At 42.3% G+C, this 23,578-nt stretch overlaps 1 protein-coding gene across 3 annotated transcripts; it reads right to left on the minus strand.

Annotated features, from left to right (window-relative positions):
• Positions 1–1,165: 1,165 nt before the first annotated feature.
• PLIN2 (perilipin 2) lies at positions 1,166–23,300 on the minus strand. 3 transcript variants are annotated; one of them, XM_076008771.1, is made up of 9 exons: positions 23,162–23,300; positions 22,022–22,077; positions 21,734–21,929; positions 18,549–18,631; positions 14,643–14,928; positions 13,505–13,686; positions 12,129–12,263; positions 10,924–11,214; positions 1,166–1,542 (listed from the first exon to the last, which is right to left on the minus strand). In XM_076008771.1, the coding sequence occupies exons 2-9, from the start codon at positions 22,049–22,051 to the stop codon at positions 1,408–1,410; spliced, it is 1,338 nt and encodes a 445-aa protein (XP_075864886.1). In that variant the 5' UTR covers positions 22,052–22,077; positions 23,162–23,300; the 3' UTR covers positions 1,166–1,407. The 3 variants fall into 3 exon arrangements, with proteins under 3 accessions (XP_075864886.1, XP_075864887.1, XP_020144930.2); XM_076008772.1 differs by lacking the exon at positions 23,162–23,300 and adding an exon at positions 22,866–23,095; XM_020289341.2 differs by lacking the exon at positions 1,166–1,542 and having other exon boundaries at positions 10,339–11,214.
• Positions 23,301–23,578: the final 278 nt, after the last annotated feature.

Below are 23,578 nucleotides of genomic sequence, written 5' to 3' on the forward strand. Positions count from 1 at the left end.
TTGACAAATGTTGATATTCTAATTTATCATCTTTTTTTCATTTGTTATTGGGAATACTTTTACTTTTCTACTATTAATATTTGGTTACCTGGTGGTAAAGATATAAGAAAAGGAAGGATAAATTCTGAATTCTTTCCCTTTACTTACTAATTTTCAAGATAATGATTTGCCATCATCCTCTGAGTATGACCGATTAGGTTGTTTATATATATTATTTTATATACATACATAATGATTTGATAGATAAATATCTCATTATGGAATTCAAAGATTTAAACATACTTATGGGGTTCAATCTATTGTAATTATTATCCCTATAGAGGTTTACATTGTTCCATCTTTGGCCAGTGGGAACCTGTTCAAATTAGCAGCCTTGCCATCTAAGACAGCAACAACTTCAAGGTTCATTCTGTACATTTCCTGCCTCAGATCTGGAATCAACCATTTCTCCAAGAAGCCCTAGTTTTTTTATTTATTTATTTTATTTATTTATTTGAGACACAGTCTCACTCTGTTGTCCAGGCTAGAAGGCCATGGCATCAGTCTAGCTCATAGCAACCTCAAACTCCTGAGCTCAAAGGATCCTCCCGCCTCAGCCTCCCAGAGTTCTAGGATTACAGGAGTGAGCCACTGCGCCCGGCCAGCACTGGTTTCTTTTAGAGAAAAATGGCATCTCAAGATAACAGTCTGGGTACTAAGAATGCTCATAGCTACTGAGTTGGCCATTGCTTCTACAATTCACTTATTTAACTAATACTCATTTAATGCAGCTCTGTGTCAGATACAGCTCTAAGCTTTTCACAAATATTAATTATTTAATCTTCATAGCAAATCTAGTACTATTCCTATTTTACAGATGAGAAAATTGAGATACAGGGAAATTAAGTAACTTGCTAAAGATAACAGAGTAAACAGCAGAGAGAGATTAGAACCCAGAGGCTAAGCCCTTACCTATCATGCTATACTTCCTCCCAGTTGACCTGCTTTTGGTCACATGCTCACCCCTAAGCTAGGGGAAAGTAAGAAACTTTGCCCAGAAGACTCACTGAAACCCCCCAAAAGACACAAGTGTACTATTACCACAAAAAGCATGAATGAATTATGGGAGACCAAAAGACAACAAATGTCTACTGTATCAATGAAAAAAATCACTGCTTCAAGATTATACAGTCCAAGTTTTATTATGGGTATTTCAGCAACTAAACTTTGAAGATTATATAAAATGATATGACACAAAACTAGGATCTCTTATAAAAGTTCAGAGCAATCAGAGTTTCATTGCAATTAAGACCAAGTAGCCAAAATATAGATTAACACTCCCTAAAGCCACAGAAATAAAAACACAAGCACTCATGAAGTTTAATGTGATACAAATTGCATATTCAACCAAAAGGAGTATTTGGTTAGTTATTCAACATTTTCCCCTGAGCGGACAGGGCCATTAGCATGTGAGTGATTTGGTTCATTCTCTTCTTCCAAAGGTATAATATCTGGAATTTCATCAGTCTCAGATGTCAAGTCTATGATGGTGAAATCAAATACCTGTAAAAGAAGAATCTTGGATATTAAAACAAGCACCAATAAAGTGAGTTGTTGGGTCTGTGTCAGCTCATGGAGACTTTAATTACTGCATGTAGGTGAATTTTTCTTTGCCCATAGCTATGCTTTTTGAAAAGATGTCCCTAGTCTTATTCCTGCAATTCACTCTTATTATATAAGCACCAAGGAAACCTCTTTAAAAAGGCAATTAAGTAATGAAGACTGTTTTGAAAATACAAGATATAATGTATTTCTGGTTATTCAGCTATCTATTAATCTATTACTCTCTTAAAAACAATAATATTCCACTTTTCCATAAGTCTGGCTTACCATAATATTGGGGAAATGTCTGGGAAATGAGGGGAAAAAAGGTTCTTTTAATAGTTGAAATAGCTATCACAAAGCCCTAGCTCTTCTCTGCATAGGAAAGTCTTTAGGGAAAAGAAACTCTATTAAATCTTATTTGACATATAATTTTGATAAGCTAAATAATGTTTCTTAGCCAAAATATTAAAAAGAGAAAATTAATAAGGTATAATATATTGCCAAAGGCTAGAATCTTGATAGCAGAGGGCAGAAAGTAGCTGATTACCTAACATAAGCAAAACAGTTAACAACAACAGCAACAAAAATCTCTCAAAAAAACAGACAGAAGGTAAGAAGGGAATTGGGGAGTTATTGTTTAGTGGGTATAGAATTTATGCCTGGGGTGATGATAATGTTCTGGAAATGAATAATAGTGACGGTTGTACAACATTGTGAATATACTTAATGCCACAGAATTGTATACTCAAAAATAGCCTGTAATCCTAGCTGCACAGGAGACTGAAGTGGAAGGATCCCTTAAAGCCAGGAGTTCAGGGCAGTAGTGCACTATGATCACACCTATGAATAACTACTGCGCTCCAACCTGAGCAACACAGTGAGACCCTGTCTCTAGGTGAAAAAAATGGTAAAAAGAACAGAAACAAAACAGACAAGAAGAGAGACTCTTGCTTTGCCTGCAGGCCCCTTACCTGGCTGTTTGTGGCCCTTATTGCACTTTTCCCTAAGAACCCAGGTGAGCAGAGGACGATGTAGTCTATGGTACAATATCCATAATTTGCTCCTGAGGCTATCAGGTTGGAGAGATCAAATTGCATTTTAGCTCTTCATGAATGTTCATTTTGCAAAGATTATACACAACCTGACATCCACAAAAGCCAGTAGTGCTTATACAAATTGGTCAGGACATCAGCCAAGAAAGCCAACCACTGCAATTTTAGACTTTTCAGGTTAAAAGATATACCTTGGTTACTTCTATTAAATGTATATTTTAACATCCAATAATCTCTGCTTGTTTGCTTTCACTATATACTAATTTGTATTATCTATTATCTTATTGAATTTGATTATCTATTTAACATCACTCTATTCATTTGTAAAATAGAACAAACAAATAGAGGATATAGACAGAAGAATTTTCTGCACCCCAAATAAGGAAGCAAGCTACAGCTTTCTCCTATCAGAGGGCAAGTGCTGGAATGGAAAAATTATATATTTGACATATGTAAGACATTGGACTAAGTACCCACCCTGCCACTTACCCATTTTCAACCTCAGTTTCCTCATCTCTCAAGTGAGGAAAGTACCTAACTGATTGGGTTACAGATGAGGAATAAAGGTTGTATGAGCCTAGATCATAAAAGATGCTCAACAAACAGTAGCTTTTATTTATTTTTTTTAGTTTCATAAATACTACTCTACATACACAAAAGCCTCCAACGTCATCTATAGGCCAGATAACTGTTGGGCTAAAGTAGAGACCATTGCAGAATGTTGGAGGTTCCACACTCAGAATTTTAATCCACATGACCACCACCAAAAAAAGTACTTCTGACCAAAAAAAGTACTTCTGTCTTTGAGATGATTTAGGAGAGCCATATAGATAATTCATCTTCCATACATCCAGGATTATTCAGTGTCCAAATTCCACTAGACTACTATCACCAGTGCCTGACTATTCACCAAAGCCTACTGGGGGCTGTGACAGAAATAGGGGAGGGTGGGGCAGCTAAGAGACAGCCATAGGTTATTATGTTTCCATGGTGAGTTTAATTTAAATGTGGTGGTCTTGCCTGACCATCTCATGGGCTTTTTTTAATGTGGCACAAGAAAAATCATATTGCAAATTTATAGAACAAATCACTTTTCATTGACATGAACAAGTATAGACATGGACCATCGAAGCAGGAGTATGAGTCTCTTGCTGAGAATGCCCATCAGGGATCAGATGCTTACTAGGAAACTAATGTGGTAACAGTAGACCCTCCCTACAAGGACAGGAAGCCAGCAATACATTCTTTCAAGAAAACCAAGTAACTATGCTAGGATCCCAGCGTCACAGCAAAAAGCTTGCAGGTTGTTCACCATGTAACCATAAAGAGCACCTTTTGTATCACAGACTTCAAAGATTCACATATTTATTATGACAAATTTCCAGAAGGTGGCACTAAACATGCTGAGGATAAGGTGCCTTTTTCTAATTTGCATAAAGCTGGGCCAGCGGTGGCCCAGGCCCTGGATAGCTGGGGCTACTACAGGAATAGAAACGCCTTCTGTGGGGATTTATTATAACTTACTTGCTGGTAAAGGTTAGCATTCATGCAGTGCTGGTAAATACAACACAGGATCAGGAAAATTTATTTTGAAATAGAGTATAGCTATTGAAAACTAATGAATTGAGAAGAAAAACCAAAATTTTAGTTTTTTATATAAAATTATTATATAGGGCTGTAAAAGAATCATGCAAGAGGCAATGATTAACTATAACACCAAATACATAAGACTAACCTTTGTTGAGGATTTGAGTTTTTTGGTTTAAGAGACAGGGTCTGTCTCTGTCACCCAGGCTAGAGTGCAGTGGTGCCACCATAGCTCACTGTAGCTTCAAACTCCTGAGCTCAAGTGATCCAACCACCTCTCAGCCTTCTCAGTAGCTAGGACTACAGGTGCACGCCACCATGCCTGGCTAAGAGGTTTGATTTTAACAGAAACTTTTCACCATCCATAATAGGTTGCTTATGCAGCTTGATTTTGTGATGGTAAGTTAGAGGGCCCAGGGTGTCTCTTGGTTCTGCTTTTCTGTGTTTGTTTTTTTTCTATATTTCTTTCCTTCTTTTTTTTCTCTCTCTCTCCTCTCTCTCTTTCTTTTTTGTTTTTTGAGACAGAGTTTCACTCTTAGTGGCACAATCATAGCTCATTGCAACCTTTTTTTTCTTTTTGAGACAGAGTCTCTGTTCCCTGGGCTAGAGTGCCATGGCATCAGCCTAGCTCACAGCAACCTCCAACTCCTGGGCTCAGGCGATCCTCCTGCCTCAGCCTCCCGAGTACCTGGGACTACAGGCATGCGCCACCATACCCGGCTAATTTTTCTATATATTTTTACTTGGCCAATTAATTTCTTTCTATTTTTAGTAGAGACGGGCTCTCACTCTTGCTCAGGCTGGGCTCGAACTCCTGACCTTGCGAGATCCTCCCACCTCGGCCTCCCAGAGAGTTAGGATTACAGGCATGAGCCACCGTGCCCAGCCTCATTGCAACCTTTAACTCCTGGGTTCAAGCAATCCTCCAGCCTCAGCCTCCCAAGTAGCTGGCATGCCCGGCTAATTTTTTAAAAATATTTTATAGAGGCCGGGCGTGGTGGCTCACGCCTGTAGTCCTAGCTCTCTGGGAGGCCGAGGCGGGCGGATTGCTCGAGTTCAGGAGTTCGAAAACCAGCCTGAGCAAGAGCGAGACCCCGTCTCTACTATAAATGGAAAGAAATTAATTGGCCAACTAAAAATATATACAAAAAATTAGCCGGGCATGGTGGCGCATGCCTGTAGTCCCAGCTACTCGGGAGGCTGAGGCAGGAGGATCGCTTGAGCCCAGGAGTCTGAGGTTGCTGTGAGCTAGGCTGACGCCACGGCACTCACTCTAGCCTGGGCAACAAAGCAAGACTCTGTCTCAAAAAAAAAAAAAAAAAAAAAAAAAAATATTTTATAGAGACAACAGTCTTGCTATGTTGCCCAGGCTGGTCTCGAACTCCTGGCCTCAAGAGATCCTGCTGCCTCCCACCTCAGCTTCCCAAAGTGCTAGGATGACAAATGCCGAAGTGTCATATTTGTCATAAAGATAGAGAATTTAAAAACTAGCAGCCTGGAGCCATTAAGGGAAGGACAAACAGCGTTCTACACCATGATGTTGTTTGAATATTTATTGACAATCATCCCCTAAGAGTCTAAAAGTCTCTGGAGGACAGTATCTAGTCTTTACATCTCATGACTTATACTATTAGGAATCCAGATACTGAATTATTTTAATACAGCTACATATATATAATAATGTAGCTACCTACATATCCACATTGTCTCTTCACAATGAATATACCAAGTAGATTTTCATTATTATTATTTTTTTAATTAATTAATTATTTATGTTTTTGAGACAGAGTCTCACTCTGTTGCCCGGGCTAGAGTGCAGTGGTATCAGCCTAGCTTACAGCAACCTCAAACTCCTGGGCTCAAGCAATCCTTCTGCCTCAGCCTCCTGAGTAGCTGGGACTATAGGCATGTGCCACTGTGCCCAGCTAGTTTTTTCTGTATATTTGTAGCTGTCCAATTAACTTCTATTTTTGGTAGAGACGAGGTCTCGCTCTTGCTCAGGCTGGTTTTGAACTCCTGACCTTCCTTGAGTGATCCTCCCGCCTCGGCCTCCAAGAGTGCTAGGATTACAGGCGTGAGCTACCGTGCTCTGCCTAGATTTTCTGTGTTAGCCCAAAATGTGGGTATTATGACATGGCTCTCATATCTTCTTTTTTTTTTTTTTGAGACAGAGTCTCGCTTTGTTGCCCAGGCTAGAGTGAGTGCCATGGCGTCAGCCTAGCTCACAGCAACCTCAATCTTCTGGGCTCAAGCAAACCTTCTGCCTCAGCCTCCCGAGTAGCTGGGACTACAGGCATGCGCCACCATGCCTGGCTAATTTTTTCTATATATATTAGTTGGCCAATTAATTTCTTTCTATTTTTAGTAGAGATAGGGTCTTGCTCTTGCTCAGGCTGGTTTCGAACTCCGACCTCAAGCAATCCGCCCTCCTCAGCCTCCCAGAGTGCTAGGATCACAGGCGTGAGCCACCGTACCCGGCCAATGCATTGTGTTAATTAGCAGTCTTACCTGTCAAACTCAACAGGACATAGAATGCCTGCCTCTTACCACCTCACCACCAAATGAGGTGTAATTTTCCAACTCAGCCTTTTCCTTCAGACACTCTGTCCTTGCCTTTCAGCTTAGCCCCAGCTGGATGGTGAATTAGAAGGCCTTAACCCTCACCAGCCCTGAAAACATGACCTGGGCCTATCCCAGTGAAGATCCAATCAACACCTTTTTTTTTTTTTTTTTGGAGTTCTAAAGTTCAGTGGGGGAAGGGGAGTGGCATCAGACTCTCAAAAGGTAAGCAAGAAAGATACCATAAAACATGTGTCTTTGGCTCAAGCTGACCTCAAGCCCTGAAGAGAGACTTCTTATTCTACTCTCTGAATAGTCCGATGCCATTACCTTTCTGGTTTCTCCATCTTTCAGATGAAGTAGACTACTACAGGTTAGCCTGGGAACTCAGATACTCAACAATGGAATTATTCAGCACCTTTTCCTCACCAAGTGGCTATTATGAAATATGAGAGGATATCCTGTGTTATAGGACACCTGTTGGGAAGGCAGACACCTATAGCACGAAGGTGTCGCACTTTGAGAGAGAGCATGAATACCTTGGCTTATGGGGCAGGAACATCTAACTCTTGTTAGATGCATCATGCATTCAGGCTCACAGCTGGGTCACTCTTGGAGCTGGATGGGGACTGAGGTCAGGTTGGCTTGGTACCTAGTTCTTGAGAGCCGAGGGAAGGTCCGGCTGGCAAGAGGCCATCAGTCCCCCAAAATCTGCTCTCCCAGGCATCACTTAGACTGAATTTCTTAAAAGACTTGTCACAAATATCGGTCCTGCTCCCTCCTTCCTTCATGAGCTAAGTGATACTCTAAAACGGGTATCTCAGGTAAATTATAGTTTTTCCTTTTCCATTTCATTAGTTTTTTCTTTAAGAGATGGGGTCTCACTACATTGCCCAGGCTGGAGTGCTGTGGCTATTCCCAGGTGTGATCACAGTGCACTGCGACCCTGAGCAATCCTACCACGTCAGCCTTCTAAGTAGCTGAGACTACAGGCCCCCACTACCACACCTGGCTTCGTTAGTTCTTTAATGCCTTGTCAAAGTGGATTTATTTTCCTAACCATGACCTGGTATTATGTACTCATACCTGAACTGCCAAATTAAAGATACTGCATGTCACTGTCCCAGAGATGTTGTCCCCATGCCTCTAGTGCAAATCAGAAAAACACATGTCATCCTGAACACTCACTTCCATCTGTTGAAGCAACATTAATCATACTGTGCAGATGAGTAAACTAAGGCTCAGAGATTAATGGCCAGCACACCACATTCCTTTGATTTTTTTTTTTTTTTTTTTTTTTGCTTAGAACTAGAAAGTCTATAATTATTATTACATGCAAAGGAAAAAAAAATCCTTCAACACTCAGGCACACCGTGCCAGATTTCATGTAGCAAAATATTTACAAACCTGTCATGGTTAGATACTATGTTAGGCTTAGTCAAGTTTTTTCCCTCAAAATAATTGTCTTCCTTGAGGAAAAAAAGGTCTGTAAAACCAAAATATTCTGCCAGTTTATGCAACAGTGAAGCTGCAAGGTGAGAGAAACCACAATTTCGGAGACATTTTGACAATTGAATGAAATGCATGTAGGCACAAACTTGAGACACAAAGACAGACAGACAAAACTATGACCAGTGTGCATAGGTAATGGAAAAAGCAAGAACTGGTGGTGTTCTACTAGAAAATAAGAATGGTCTGCATTATATTCTGTCCTTGCTCAGGAAGATCTTTGAGAGCTTTTTTTTTTTTTTGAGACAGGGTCTTGCTATTGCCCAGGCTAGAATGCAAGGGCACAATCATACCTCACTGCAGCCTCAAGCCCATCCTCAAGCAATGGTCCCACCTGAGCCACTCAACATGCTGGAATTATGGGCATGAGCCACGATGCCCAGCCTTGTCTCCTTTTCAAAGCAATTTAGCACTATAACCCTTATCACAGGGAAACACAAAGGTATATGTTCAGGATAAGAAACCTGTGTATAGCTATAGAATATGAATTTCCCAATCAATTGGAATAAACCAAAAAATACCAGCCTTGTGGCATTTTTGGGGGGTTGAAAACAAGTCTTGTTGCCACCCAGGCTATAGTGCAATGGTGTCATCATAGCTCACTGTAACTTCAAACTCCTGGGCTCAAGTGATCCTCCCTCCTGCCTCAGCCTCCCAAGTAGCTGGGACTACAAGTACGTGCCACCATGCCTGGTGAGTTGTTCTATTTTTTGTAGAGACAGGCATCTTGCTCTTCCTTAGGCTGGTCTTGAACTCCTGGCCTCGAGCAATCCTCCCACTTTGGCCTTACAAAGTGTTAGGATTACAGATGCAAGTGACTGTGCCCAGACTAGCCTTGCAGTTTTGAGATAAAGAGAGGCAGAGTCATGTCTGATTCAGACTCAGAAAATAATTTTTTCAGAGGCAGAGGCTCTAGAAAATGCCAGTCATTGGGGACAGGCAGACAAGTAAATAGATATGTGATTTATGGGCTTCCAGGATAGAGCCTAAGTCTCTCCTTCCCAGAAACCAGAGGCTGCTTATCTGTAAAATAAATTAAAGAGCAGCTTCAAGTATCTCAGTGATTTCCTGCCCTCCAACTCAACTCCCTTGTTTACTGATTCCTGGAGTTACACTGAAAAAAAAAATTATAACTTGATAAAAAACTTCTGATAGATTCATTCACACCAAAGCAGCATGTAAAGTTATATGCTACTGCTTTGTTTTTGCAGGAAGAAAAGGATGAACCAGGATAGAAAAACGAGACCAATTTGAGTTAGACTTCGGTTTTGCTGAAGGGCAGCCCTGCTTACCTTTTAGCAGAGCCAGGCAAAAGCATGCAGCTATATTTCACAAGTTCTAAGCGTCCCTTTTTTTGAAACAGTTTGACACACTGCAGCTTTCTGATAAGGAGATTCATGATAGTTCCTTCAACTGGCCAGTACTGAAGGGACTAGAAGTCTGAATATCATAGGCAGAAGGTGAGAAGAATCCTTTTCTGCAGGGTGCTCAGTTTTTTTACTTTTAATTATTCTCACGCCGTCTTCTATGGGTACCTCACCAACAACAGAGGTTAGTGGCTTTCTCTCAATGTGGCAACACAGTAAGTTAAACTCAGCTGAGACTTGACACTGAACAATCTCACTTTAGAGCTCACACTTTACCTGGACCCTTGGCGAGAAATGCCCACTGCTGTTGTGTGAGACTGGCGCAGTCACTCCCTTGCTTCTTTCAGCTTCGATTCCTTTTCTGCAAGGCAGGCAGATGTGACTAGGGCCTTTTATTGGTTTAAAAACCCACTCTCAGGGGTCCGGTAAGTTGGCAAATGTAGAGAGCAACTGTCACCTAGTAAAATTCTAATATGCACATTAGCTTTTAATTTGTTTTAAACCAGCTATCAAGTATCCCATTTTGCAACATTAGTCTTCCAATGTTCTCACTCTGCCAAATTCCCCACAGCAGGCCAATTGGAGTTCATGTGGGTATATTAATAACTCTGTTAGGCATGTCAAGCAGCTCTATGAAAGCAACACACAAAGCACATGGAACAAACAGCGTAAAACTGATCTATTTCTGCAATGAATTTTATTGAATTCAAAGGTAATATTCCTTTATGAGAATAAGAAACTGAAATCAAGTTGTACAACCAAGCATTGTGGATAAACCAGGGATGAGGTCTGCTCAGATCATACCAGAGCAGACACCAGCTTATACCACAGCCTATGTGAAGGTGTTTTTATTCAATACAAACAGTAACGGTGGTAACACAATGGCCACAAAATGAGACCGTAAGTGCACTTGAATTTTTGGTGAGTTCTGGCTAGGCTCTCATAAGCCTGTCATTCTTTTCTTGTTAGCCAGGTAAACAAAACCCATCTGCTAATACCAGAAACTTCAAAGCTCTTAATTCAGCTGGAAATAACTACAATTGAGGACCTTTTTCCTAGCTAGCTACTTCCTGATTTAGAGTTGTCTAGCAAGTTAATTTCAATATAACAAAAGATGCCACCTGACTGGCTGCATCACGCAGGTGACAGGGGCAGGCTTAATGGGTGGTGTGCTCAGAGGCTGGGCTCCCTGGCTGGCCTTGCATCTCTGTACCTTGGTGCTGAGCATTCTGAGGCTCAGTCAGCTGAGGATAAAAGGGACCTACCAGCCAGTTGAGGGGCGTGTTGTTAACAAGATAATCCATCACATCATCTAAGGATTCCTTCATTTTCTGCAGCTTCCCCTTGCTAGAAGTGAGGAGGCTGTCAGACACTTCCTTAAAGGAGCCAGCGTTGCGGAACACCAAGTAGATGTCGCTTGCCATCACCCCCAAGTGGATGGCTTGATCTTGGACGTTCTGTGGTAACCCTTGGACGTTCGACAGGAGTGTGTGGCAAGTGGTCTGGAGTTGCTGAGTCAGGTTGCGGGCAATAGCAAGAGTACGTGACTCGATGTGCTAAAAATAAAACAAACTTAAGAATTAGCAGCGGACCCAACAGTGCTATGTATAAATTAGCTCAATCACAGTAAGCTGGTTATGTGTTGACCACACGTGTCGATTCTTTGACTTCTTAAAATCCTCATAACAATGCTGAGTGCAGCAGTATTACTCACATTTCATAGATAGGAACATAAGCTTAGAGTGTAAAAGCTCCAGTTAATAGCTGGAAAATAGCTGAGTGGGGATTAGAACTGAGTCTCAAAGTGCATCGTTTTCAACTGAAGAAGCATAACAGGTAGAGAAGACCAGACAGAATGAAAATATACTCCATGATAGTAGTGTAATTTAGATAGCCCCTCTTCAAGTAAGAGGGTATGAGCAAATGATTAATATTGATTTCAAAGGTAAATGCATATTAGCTTTTGGGACACAAAGAACCACTTTTTTAAGACTACAAGATGCTATTTTTTTCTGTCTGGAACATTAGTCCTCTACTTGCCCTTTTGCCTAGTTTATTCACCATTAGTTCCCAGCTTACTGCTCATCTCCTCCAAGAAGCCATGTGACTCAACCAGCCCCACTCCAAGGCTGCCTATATATTCTCATAGCACCATATTTATGCAGTCAAAAACACTCTGACGGGGTAGCTGCCTGTATCCCCTGTTAGTCTGTGCCCATTCTGGGGGCAAAGCCCTTGTTTCCCATTTAGTCATAGGTCATTTGGGGCATATGCACACCTGTGGCTTGTTATATAAAGTTATTCCCTCCCCAGTTTTGCTTTTCTGCCACATAACAAGCCACCAATGTACAGTTACTGTCTGGGCTTTTGATAGAGAAGAGTATTTTAAGAGGAATTATGAAAATATTGAAATGAAAAATCAGAGAACTTCTTCACAAGCTGTAGCAAATGACTGTCCCAGTCATCTTACCTCCGCACAGTGGGATTCGTCGGTGTCATCATGGCCAAGGCTTCTCTTCCACTCCACCCATGAGACACAGAGCTTGTCCTGAGCATCCTGAATCTTCTGATTGGCACTATGCACATTCTTTCTGGCAAATTCAATCTAGAACACGTTGAAAAAAGACAAAGGAACAAACCATCAGACATTCATGTTAACCTGTTTGCAGGTCTATGATGTAAAGCAGACAACCTAAAAACTAAGAATTTCCATAAGAGTTTAATGAGAGCTATTCCTGCTGTCATTGTTACTTATTATCAGTATGTGTAAGTTAACCAAGTAGTGGTAGCTCTTTACTGCCTCTATTTAACTATTAAACCACTGACTCCAAAATTTACCTCCAGTTAAGCACAAGTTAAGACAACTAAAATTTAATCTGGGCCGGGCGCGGTGGCTCACGCCTGTAATCCTAGCTCTCTGGGAGGCCAAGGCGGGCGGATTGCTCGAGGTCAGGAGTTCGAAACCAGCCTAAGCAAAAGAGCAAGACCCCGTCTCTACTAAAAATAGAAAGAAATTAATTGGCCAACTAAAAATATATAGAAAAAATTAGCCGGGCATGGTGGCACATGCCTATAGTCCCAGCTACTCGGGAGGCTGAGGCAGTACAATGGCTTGAGACCAGGAGATTGAGGTTGCTGTGAGCTAAGCTGACACCACAGCACTCACTCTAGCCTGGGCAACAAATTGAGACTCTGTCTCAAAAAAAAAAAAATTAATCTGTATGTGTGAAGCATAAATTAGAATTACAAAACAGAAAGAAATTTAAACTTCCTCTTCCCTGTTGCCAACCCTTATTTCCCCTTCCAAGAAGTGGTTTTCTTATGGCAGTACAGTTCTGTACATCCTGTTCTGTAACTTGGCAATCTTCAATGGCTACACAGTAGTCTATTGTAATGTATCAACTTAATTAGTCTTCTATTAGTTGAGGTGCATTACTATAGTCTCTGGCAACTCTAAACAAATATACATGCCTGCAGGATACAAAGAAAATCTGCTCAAGATATAGGTGTGTTTGTATCTTTCACTGGAACAGACCCTTGAAATCTCCAGAAGGGCACAAGTGTGGCTCTTTCTCTACAGTGCTGCTGACAGCAACACTTCTACAGAGTGACAAGACAAGAGAGGTATTTATATTTGACCCTCAGAGCAAGATTAGCATTGCATCATATTTCAGTTATTTATCTACTTCCTTTTTCTGTGAGTTGTCTGTATACTCTTTTGTCCACTGTTCTATTGCGCTGTTCATAAAATAAGATTGAAGTTTTTGGATTTCATGATTACATTAACTACTATACCCGGAGAAGAACGAACTCGCTTCAGGTGCCTTATAATGAAGTTTTACTCACCAGGTGAACAGTAGAATGGAGCTGAGAAATGGTCTCCTGGCTTTTTTGCTTAGCTTCTTTAACTCTGCTGAGAGCCTGCTGGTAGGCACGTGAGCGAAACTTGGTAGACAGGGATCCCAGTCTAACATAGTAACTTGGCTTTTGAACCACATCAAATCCTTCAACTTTTTTTGCTTCTTTTTCTGAAGTTAGAAAGAAGGGACCAAAAAATTAAAAAAAAAAAAAAACACACACACAAACTTAAGAATGACAGTTAAAGGTGATAAAGCCTGGACTCTAACCTGGGTCTTGACTTTAAAGATTCTACCCAACCTCCTAGCAATTGTGCACTCATTTTCTGCTCATGTCTGCTGCTGTGCTTGGCCACCCTGAACATGTTACTGTCTCTGATACACATTCCATCTATCTATACAGGTTTCTTCCCATTAGAGCAAGCTTCCTGAGTAACACAGTACTATGATGATTCTTTTTTTTTTTTTTGAGACAGCGTCTCACTTTGTTGCCCAGGCTAGAGTGAGTGCGTGGCATCAGCCTAGCTCACAGCAACCTCAAACTCCTGGGCTCAAGCGATCCTCCTGCCTCAGCCTCCCGAGTAGCCGGGACTACAGGCATGCGCCACATGCCCGGCTCATTTTTTCTATATATATTAGTTGGCCAATTAATTTCCTTCTATATATAGAAATGGGGTCTTGCTCTTGCTCAGGCTGGTTTCAAACTCCTGACCTTGAGCAATCCACCCACCTCGGCCTCCCAGAGTGCTAGTATGATGATTCTTTTTAATGACAATTCTGTAAAACCACCCATTCAAGATAATCCATTTACAGAAAATATCTGTCAAGGCTAATTTGCCCTAAAGTTTCAAAACTTACTACGTACAATTCAATCTGAAACTTAAGATTGCTTTAGGAAGGAAAACCTCTACAGCCACAAAAATAACTGGCTGTCTCGGGTAGGAAATGGGGATCGGCTGCAAACAGGCACAAGGGATCTTTTGGGGTGGCAGCAATGTTTTACAACTGGATTATAGTGATGGTTGCACAATTCTGTAAATTTAGACTGAAGGCAATTATATCTCAATGAATATAAAAAAGATTAATTTAAGATATAAAACATTATTTCCAGACAAAATTCCAATTACCTAGTTCTTCCGCAGTGAGGGGGAGGTACTGGTCTACCAACAGCTCTGATTTAGTGAGTGCGTTTTCTACCCCACTGCTCATGAGCTGCATCACCCGACTTCCCAAGACTGTGTTGATGCTGCCGTTGACAACAGACTTAGTCTTCTCCACACTGCCAGTCACCGCTCCTTTAGTCCTGTCCATTACTCCTGTGATCGTACTGGCCACGGAATCCTTGGCCCCGGTCACGGTAGTCGTCACAGCATCTTTCGCCCCAGTCACAACGCCTTTGGCATTGGCAACCACCTGCGAGTGGAAAAGCAGATCATTTGGCTGGTGAGAAAACAAGCACAAATACATACTTGAGGTCTGAACTAAGGCAGCACAGTTGAAGAGTTAAAGAAAGAAGTTGGTCCTTTCACTATCCAGCTTTAGGTCTTGGGCGAGTCACTAAGGTGTGATGAGCCTGAATTTCCCTATCAGCTATCTCTGCCCTACCTGCCACTCCTCAAGGATTGTTGGAGGAGCAAATGAGGTAAATGGACATGAAACCCGTCGATTTGTCAAGGTGATGATAAGTTTTTGTTTTTTTAACTAGATGAACTTTTAGTAACATATAGTGGGTACTCAAGAAAAGAATGGCCTTTTCCATGTTGGCATGCTTGTACTGAGAGCAGCTCAGGCCTGCCTATGAGCACAGACACGGGTACCATGCACACTGAGCCCTTTTCACATAGCCCCGGAAAGCCAACACACAGGGAGAGATGTCAGTTCTCCATCCTACTGGATGTGCTCTCAGATATCTGCCACTCATATAAGCTCTCCAAACCACCAGCCTGCCCAAGCCCCACTCATGATACCCAAACTGAGCTCAGGGAGATAGCTAGCTCACTTTCCCATTTTGCTCAAGTGTGAAGTAGAAGATGCAAACTAGAACAAAAGACTTTCCTTTGGTGCCTATGCAACAACACAATTATATCTTTGTATTCTTGACTGAATTCAGTTCCCCTCAAAAACTATGCAAGTATTTTTATAAGAGAAGACTGATACTAGGCAAGTAAACCAACTATTAGTGAGTTATAGGTTGCTGCAAGGGAAACACAGAAGCTGATGGGGAGATAATGGCCCAGGTTCCCAATCCAAATGAACTAACTCACAGCTCTACTTTCTACATAGGAGTAGCAGGGTAAGGGAAGGGGAGAGGACATGAAAGATCTTCTCCAGGCATATCTTAGGTATAGAACATAAAGTTTTCAAAGTCATTTCATAAACTGGTGACTTGTCCAAGATCAGACATGAAAGAGGGACTGAAAACCTAGATCCTCATTAATCCAGTGCCATTTTTATTATAAGAGAAATGACTTTGAGCCTTCATGTGCCTGATCAGGCCCCTCACAAAGAGGGTGGTGAAGGCTGGCATTTGAGACAGGGATAACAGCACTACCCCCCTTCCACTTGGAAACTTAATTACAAGAATCAAGTTTTCAAGTGGAATTAAGGATGCTCCTTAATTCTGGTTATGTGAATAAACGGAAAGAAACAAAATTTTGAGTTTAGTTATTCCTCTAGTGTGCTTTCTAGTACTATTTCATGAAGGGCTAATTCCATTAAGAACAGCTAATAGTTAATGTTAAACTCTTTTTAAGTGATAATAAAGTGAAAACAATTAGCTTTTTACACTTATAAATTCAACCTGTTTTCTTCCAAGTCACTATATTTCTTCAAACTCAGTGAGAGTAAATTATCCATAGAGGCCGGGCGAGGTGGCTCACGCCTGTAATCCTAGCACTCTGGGAGGTGAGGCGGGCGGATTGCTCAAGGTAAGGAGTTCGAAACCAGCCTGAGCAAGAGTGAGACCCCGTCTCTACTATAAATAGAAAGAAATTCTTTAAAGTACTCACAGTATAAATTGATATATTTAGTATTCCAGTACTGTGAAATAGGCAAGAGGAGAATTTTCTCTTTTTTATCTCTACAGCTATAGGAAGAAATACTGCATGTTGTTATGGCATGCCATAGGAGATATATGGACTTCTTACAGTGACTTTCTAGGGGCTGCCACCATGTCACATTAGAGGCTACAGAACATGGTAGAAAGACCATTAGAATGAAGGCCAAATAAAGTTATGACATTTATGACCTTGCCTAAATAACTACGACTACCTCCAAGTATTATGTTTTGTTATCTGTGAAATGAAAAAAATCACCTAATGGTCATGTACATTAGATACATAATAGTGTATACATGCTAGTTTAGGATAAGTAAGATTTGGCTAAGAAGTCCCATTTTGGGCTTCATATATGGACTTGTTATAAAGGGTTTCCAAGACAAGCTTGAACTCCAGTCCTATATACAGTGGTCATATTGTTTAATAATTATACTAAAAATAAGTAACCATTTTGAATCTGCTGCTTTGCCCATTTTAGTGCAAACTTACTGCAATGTGCAAAGTTACTCTTCAGCAAAAGGTGGCTATGCAAGCTTTTAACCAAAGCACATAGTGGAAGAAATGTCTATAGTCATTAGTCAATTCAAATGATTTCAGAAGATTTATGAATCTTTTAGAATCTTTAGATCTATCCATTAAGAGTTTATCTTATTCAAAACCAGCCTGAGCAAGAGTGAGATCCCATCTCTACTAAAAATAGAAATTAATTGGTCAACTAAAAATATATAGTAAAAATTAGCTGGGCATGGTGGCACATGCCTGTAGTCCCAGCTACTCGGGAGGCTGAGGCAGGAGGATCACTTGAGCCCAGGAGCTTGAGGTTGCTGTGAGCTAGGCTGACGCCATGGCACTCTAGCCCGGGGAACAGAACGAGACTCTGTCTCAAAAAAAAAAGAGTTTATCTTAAAAATTAAACATCAAGTTCATATTATAAATGCCACATTTGCTTACAGGCATATAGAAAAAAAGTGCCACAGAAGAAAGGTGCTAATCTTATGCAACATAAGTGAAAAATTTAGAGAGGCCCACAAGCATTCTGAAGGCTGTACGCTAAAAAACTCGCCTACAGTCGTGTGCTGCCTAGCAACATTTTGGCCAACAATAGACTGTATACTAGACCATGATCCCGTAAGATTATAATGAAGCTGCTCTATACAGATGTACTATTTTTTATCTTTTATACCATATTTTTACTCTACTTTTTCTATGTTTAGTAATGTTTAGATACACAAACACTTACCATTGTGTTACAGTTGCCTATAGTACAATACAGTAACACGCTGTGAAGGTTTGTAACCTAGGGGCAATGATGCCATGTAGCGTAGGTGTGAAGTTGGTTATATCATCTAGGTTTGTGTAAGTATACTCTATAATGTTCTCACCATGATGAAATTGCTTAATGATCCATTTCTCAGAACCTATTTCTGTCGTTAAGTGACACATGACTGTATTTAGATTATGAAAGACACAAAGCCAGATTTTTCCCTAACTGGTATCATTTTATATTCTTAACTTAAAAAAAAAAAAAGTAGGACATTATCTGAACCAAAGGATCACCAGAACGGATAAGACTATCATTTTTGTCACCATTGACTAGCTGTCCCATACGAATGGCAGTCTCTATCAGCATTGCACCAACCCAGGTGAGAAAAGGGTCTATATACCATCTCTGCATTTATCTGACACCACATGTGAATCAGTTATTTGAGAGGAATTTCATCTGCAGGGTCAAAGCCACAAATTGAAAGAAAAGTTTTCTAGTGCAAAGGTGGCTAGTTCTTCTCTGCTTCTTAGATATAACCTGACAACAGTTTAGGAAGTTAAGAGGGTGGCCATTACTCTTTCAAACATACATCCAGCTCCAATTGAGAGAACAAATCAGTATTTGCCCATCTGTGGCATGCACAGCCTGTGCTAATAGGTAGAATGTGAAAATATGTGAGGTGTCAAGTTTCAGCACTTTTGTCCCAAGCTCACCTGAGTTGATGGCTGATTCAGGATAGGCAGGCTCTCCTCAATCCTGTCTAGGCCCTTACAGGCATAGGTATTGGCAACCGCAACTAGAAGAATCACAAATGGAAAAATGTTCATTTAAACAGTGTAGGTAGGCCAGGCGCAGTGGCTCACGCCTGTAATCCTAACACTCTGAGAGGCTGAGGCAGGCGGATTGCTCAAGGTCAGAAATTTGGAACCAGCCTGAGCAAGAGTGAGACCCCCGTCTCTACTATAAATAGAAAGAAACTAATTGGCCAACTAATATATATAGAAAAAATTAGCCGGGCATAGTGGCACATGCCTGTAGTCCCAGCTACTTAGGAGGCTGAGGCACCAGGATTGCTTGAGCCCAGGAGTTTGAGATTGCTGTAAGCTAGGCTGACGCCACGGCACTCACTCTAACCTGGGCAACAAAGCAAAACTCTGTCTCAAAAAATAAAATAAAATAGTTCAAGACCAGCCTGAGCAAGGGCGAGACCCTGTCTCTACTAAAAAAAAAAAAAAAAAAAGAAAGAAATTAGCTGGACAACTAAAATATATAGAAAAAATTAGCCAGGCATGGTGGCGCATCCCGTAGTCCCAGCTACTTGGGAGGCTGAGGCAGGAGGATCGCTTGAGCCCAGGAATTTGAGGTTGCTGTGAACTAGGCTGATGCCATGGCACTCTAGCCCCAGCAACAGAGTGAGACTCTGTCTCAAAAAATAAATAAATAGTGTAGGTACAGACCGAACACACATTACTATACCTTATACCTTTTGCCTTATTTAAAAAAATAAATAAATAAAAATGAATGTTGGCCGGGCGCCGTGGCTCACGCCTGTAATCCTAGCTCTCTAGGAGGCCGAGGCGGGCGGATTGCTCGAGGTCAGGAGTTCGAAACCAGCCTGAGCAAGAGCGAGACCCCGTCTCTACTATAAATAGAAAGAAATTAATTGGCCAAATAATATATATAGAAAAAATTAGCCGGGCATGGTGGCGCATGCCTGTAGTCCCAGCCACTTGGGAGGCTGAGGCAGAAGGATTGCTTGAGCCCAGGAGTTTGAGGTTGCTGTGAGCTAGGCTGATGCCACAGCACTCATTCTAGTCTAGGCAACAAAGCGAGACTCTGTCTCAAAAAAAAAAAAAATGAATGTTGATCTTTTATCACACAATGCACTGCCTGTTTCTCTAGCTCAGACAGGAAGAAGCCTGGCAGGATGCTGGCAACTTTCTTCTACAGACAGAGAAATAGGGATGTGAGGGAGAAGCAGGTAGAGGCAGGTCAGGTAGGAAGCTGGCTAGGAATTTACTTCCTCATTACCTTGTCCCTAATGTTAATGCCAAGAGTAGCCAGGCTTCCCTTGAACTCTTATTCAGGGAATAAGGTATCTGGAAACTCTCTCAAAATTAGCATTTCCTTGGAGTATATATTCAGGGCAACTTGAATCTACGCTTCTGGGTTGCAATCCTCAAGCTTGGCCCAAATAAACTCTCTACTTATATGTAAAAAAAAAAAAAAATTTAAATTGAAAACATGTCTACACAAAAACTTGTATACAAATATTCATAGAAGCATTATTCCCAATCTACAAAAAGTAGAACCCAAATGTCCATCAACTGATGAACAAATAAAACATAGTCTATCTATACAATGAAATATTATTCCATAATAAAAAGGGATGAGGTACTGATATGATGCCACAACATGAACAAACTTTGAAAACATTATGCTAAGTAAGTGAAAGAAGCCAGTAGCAGGTTGGGTATGGTGGCTAAAATCCCAGCACTTAGGGAGTCCAAGGTGGGAGGATCACTTAGGATCAAGAGTTTGACACCAGCCTGGTCAACATAGTGAGACCCTGCTTCTGCAAAAAATGTTTAAAATTAGACAGGTGTGGTGGCGTGCACCTTCAGTCCCAGTATTAATACTTGGGAGGCTGAGGCAGGTGGATCACTTGAGCCCAGAAGTTTGAGGTTGTAGTGAAGTATAATGACATCACTGTACTCAAGTGCAAGCAACAAAGCCAGACCCTATCTCAAAAAAAAAAAAAAAAAAAAAAAAAAGCCAGCAGCAAAAGACCACATATTTTATGAAATGTCCATAATAGGCAAATCTATAAAGACAGAAAGTAGATTAGTAGTTGCCTAAGGGCAGTTGGAAGGAACTGGGGAATGCTGGCTAACAAGCATGAGGTTTCTATTTTTTCTTTATTTTGATGAAATATACATAACACAAATCACCATTTTAACCATTCTTAAGCATACAATTCAGTGGCATTAAGTTCACTCACAACACTGGACAACCACTACCACTGTCTATTTCCAAAACATTTTCATCATCCCAAACAGAAACTGGTTTGAGATTTCTTTCTAGAGTTATAAAAATGTTCTAAAACTGATTGTGGTAATGATTGCACAACTCTGTGAATATATTAAAAACCATGGGCCGGCCCAGTGGCTCACGCCTTGTAATCCTAGCACTCTGGGAGGCCGAGGTGGGTGGATTGCTCAAGGTCAGGAGTTCAAAACCAGCCTGAGCAAGAGGAAGACCCTGTCTCTACTATAAAAATAGAAAGAAATTAATTGGCCAACTAATATATATATAGAGAGAGAGAGAAAAAATTAGCCGGGCATGGTGGCACATGCCTGTAGTCCCAGCTACTTGGGAGGCTGAGGCAGTAGGATCGCTTGAGCCCAGGAGTTTGAGGTTGCTGTGAGCTAGGCTGACGCCACGGCACTCACTCTAGCCTGGGCAACAAAGTGAGACTCTGTCTCCAAAAAAAAAAAAAAAAAAAAAACATGGAATTGTATACTTTAAATGGGTATATTGTATGGTGTGTTAATTGTAGCTCAATATAAAGATGTTATTAAAAACAAAAAAGAAGTTCCTGTTCATACACTGAGTGGTCCCAAGAAAGTCAGTTATTTCAGTTCACCCCTGGGTGCCTCCTCATGATCTCAGTTGCCAACACAGAAGCACCTCTGGGAGTTTTTTAGTAAAGCATGTGAACATCTGCCTTTGCTATGCAGTAGGCCTCCTATGACAACGAGGGTCGCCAGGGGGCTTCTAGGTACAGGATGTGCCTCAGGAAGGGCTGAGGATTCCCAGATGTTGCTTCTGTGAGCTCAGGGGCTCACCCCTACCGAGCGGGCCCCTGACCGCACCTAAGGGACAACTCAGAACTCACTCTGCGGCTCTAGCTTCTGGATGATGGGCAGAGCACTCGTCATGGCCACCGAAGTGATGGTCTTCACGCCCTTCTCTGCCATCTCACACACAGACTTCAAGTAGGGATACTGATCCTTTGTGCTGACATAGGCTGAGGACATGAGGTCGTAGGTGGAGCTCACCAAGGGTAGGTTGGCCACCCTAGTCACCACGCTCTGCAACCAAAGGGCAGGAGGATGCAGTTATTAACTTCTCGAACAGAAAAGGGAGCAAAAGGAGTCTACAAATGGCTATTTAAAAGTCATACCGGTTGTGGATCAACTGCAACAGATGCCATTTTTCTTCCTGGAGAAAGAAGGTTATCTGCGGAAGAGAAATATATTTCAGGACACTGGGAAAAGACTCTCCTAGATAGATGCATTCCCCAACCCAAGCAAATGCTCATTTCAAGTAGAGAAAAATTCAAGATAACCTAGCGTGGTCTCCTGCACTTCTTTAGATTAGACTAAGCACAGTGGCAAGAAGGTGCTCCAGGGAATTGAGAAACATTTCAGGAGTGTTTGAAAGTTCATTTAGGATTCCCAACGACCCACACCCACACAAAACGCCCGCGGCATGGCTGGGCGTGGTGGCTCAGGCCTGTAATCCTAGCACTCTAGGAGCCCAGGCAGGCGGATTGCTCAAGGTCAGGAGTTCAAAACCAGCCTGAGCAAGAGCGAGACCCCGTCTCTACTATAAATAGAAAGAAATTAATTGGCCAACTAATATATATAGAAAAAATTAGCCGGGCATGGTGGCGAATGCCTGTAGTCCCAGCTACTGGGGAGGCTGAGGCAGCAGGATTGCTTGAGCCCAGGAGTTTGAGGTTGCTGTGAGCTAGGCTGATGCCATAGCACTCTAGCCTGAGCAACAAAGCGAGACTCTGTCTCAAAAAACAAAACAAAACCGCCCGGGCAGAGCTGCTAGGGCAGGACCTGCCAGGCCACCGCCCACCACTTTTGGGCGAGGCAGCTGGCTCCCTGCGGCCACCCGGGTCCCAGCTCCACGCCAAGAGTGAGCACCGCCCCGCAGGAGGAAGTCGGGCACCAGTATCGACCGCCCCACTGTCGCTGTGCACCCCTTAAAATCCTGCCTAAAGACGATTTTCTTACGCGTTTTCCTTTAAATATCGTCTCGTTGGGACAAGCGGACATTGTTTCCCCACAACCATCCAGGGAGCGCAAGAGCTCCAAAAGCCCAGCGCAGAAAAGCAGCCCCAACCAACACAAGCCAGGGTGGAAAGCGCAGGTCCAGGAGGCCGCCCCCTCCCAGCCCGGACCCGGAAGCTGCCAGACTGGGGGGTCCCCGGGCCACGAGCCCCGAGTGGAGCCGGGCAGCGGGCTCCCGCCGCCGAGGAGCCCCCGCGCCACCTCCGCACCGCCCGCGCACCGAGGGGACGCGCACCCACCGAGCGGCCGCGGCGAGGGGCGAGCGCAGGCGAGTCCCGCAGACGGTCCCAGCAACTCCGACCCGAACGGAGACCGCGGCCCCGGGCTCCAGGGCTATATACCCCGCCTCGCCGCCCCGCCCCGCCGCGCCACGTGACCGGCGGCCCCGGGGACGCGGAACAGCCGGTGGCAGCGGGTCTTGGGGAGGGCCGCCTGGGTCAGGGGTCGCGAGAAGCCGGTTTCCAGGCCGGCTTTGGGTTTTGGAAAGCTCAGACCAATTAACGCTGACTTGTTGCTTAGCATCAGTCCTCCGAATCAAACTCTTTTAAAATGGAAACAGTGGCTTCAAGGCTGTTTATTTTTAGGGAAAAAAAATAACTTTTAAAGTTTTGTGAAATTCTGATCCAACGACGGACCTGTAGAGACTTCTGTTTTAC

The sequence above is a fragment of the Microcebus murinus genome, chromosome 12 (genome assembly GCF_040939455.1).
Source record: "Microcebus murinus isolate Inina chromosome 12, M.murinus_Inina_mat1.0, whole genome shotgun sequence".
NCBI classification, from domain to species: Eukaryota; Metazoa; Chordata; class Mammalia; order Primates; family Cheirogaleidae; genus Microcebus; species Microcebus murinus.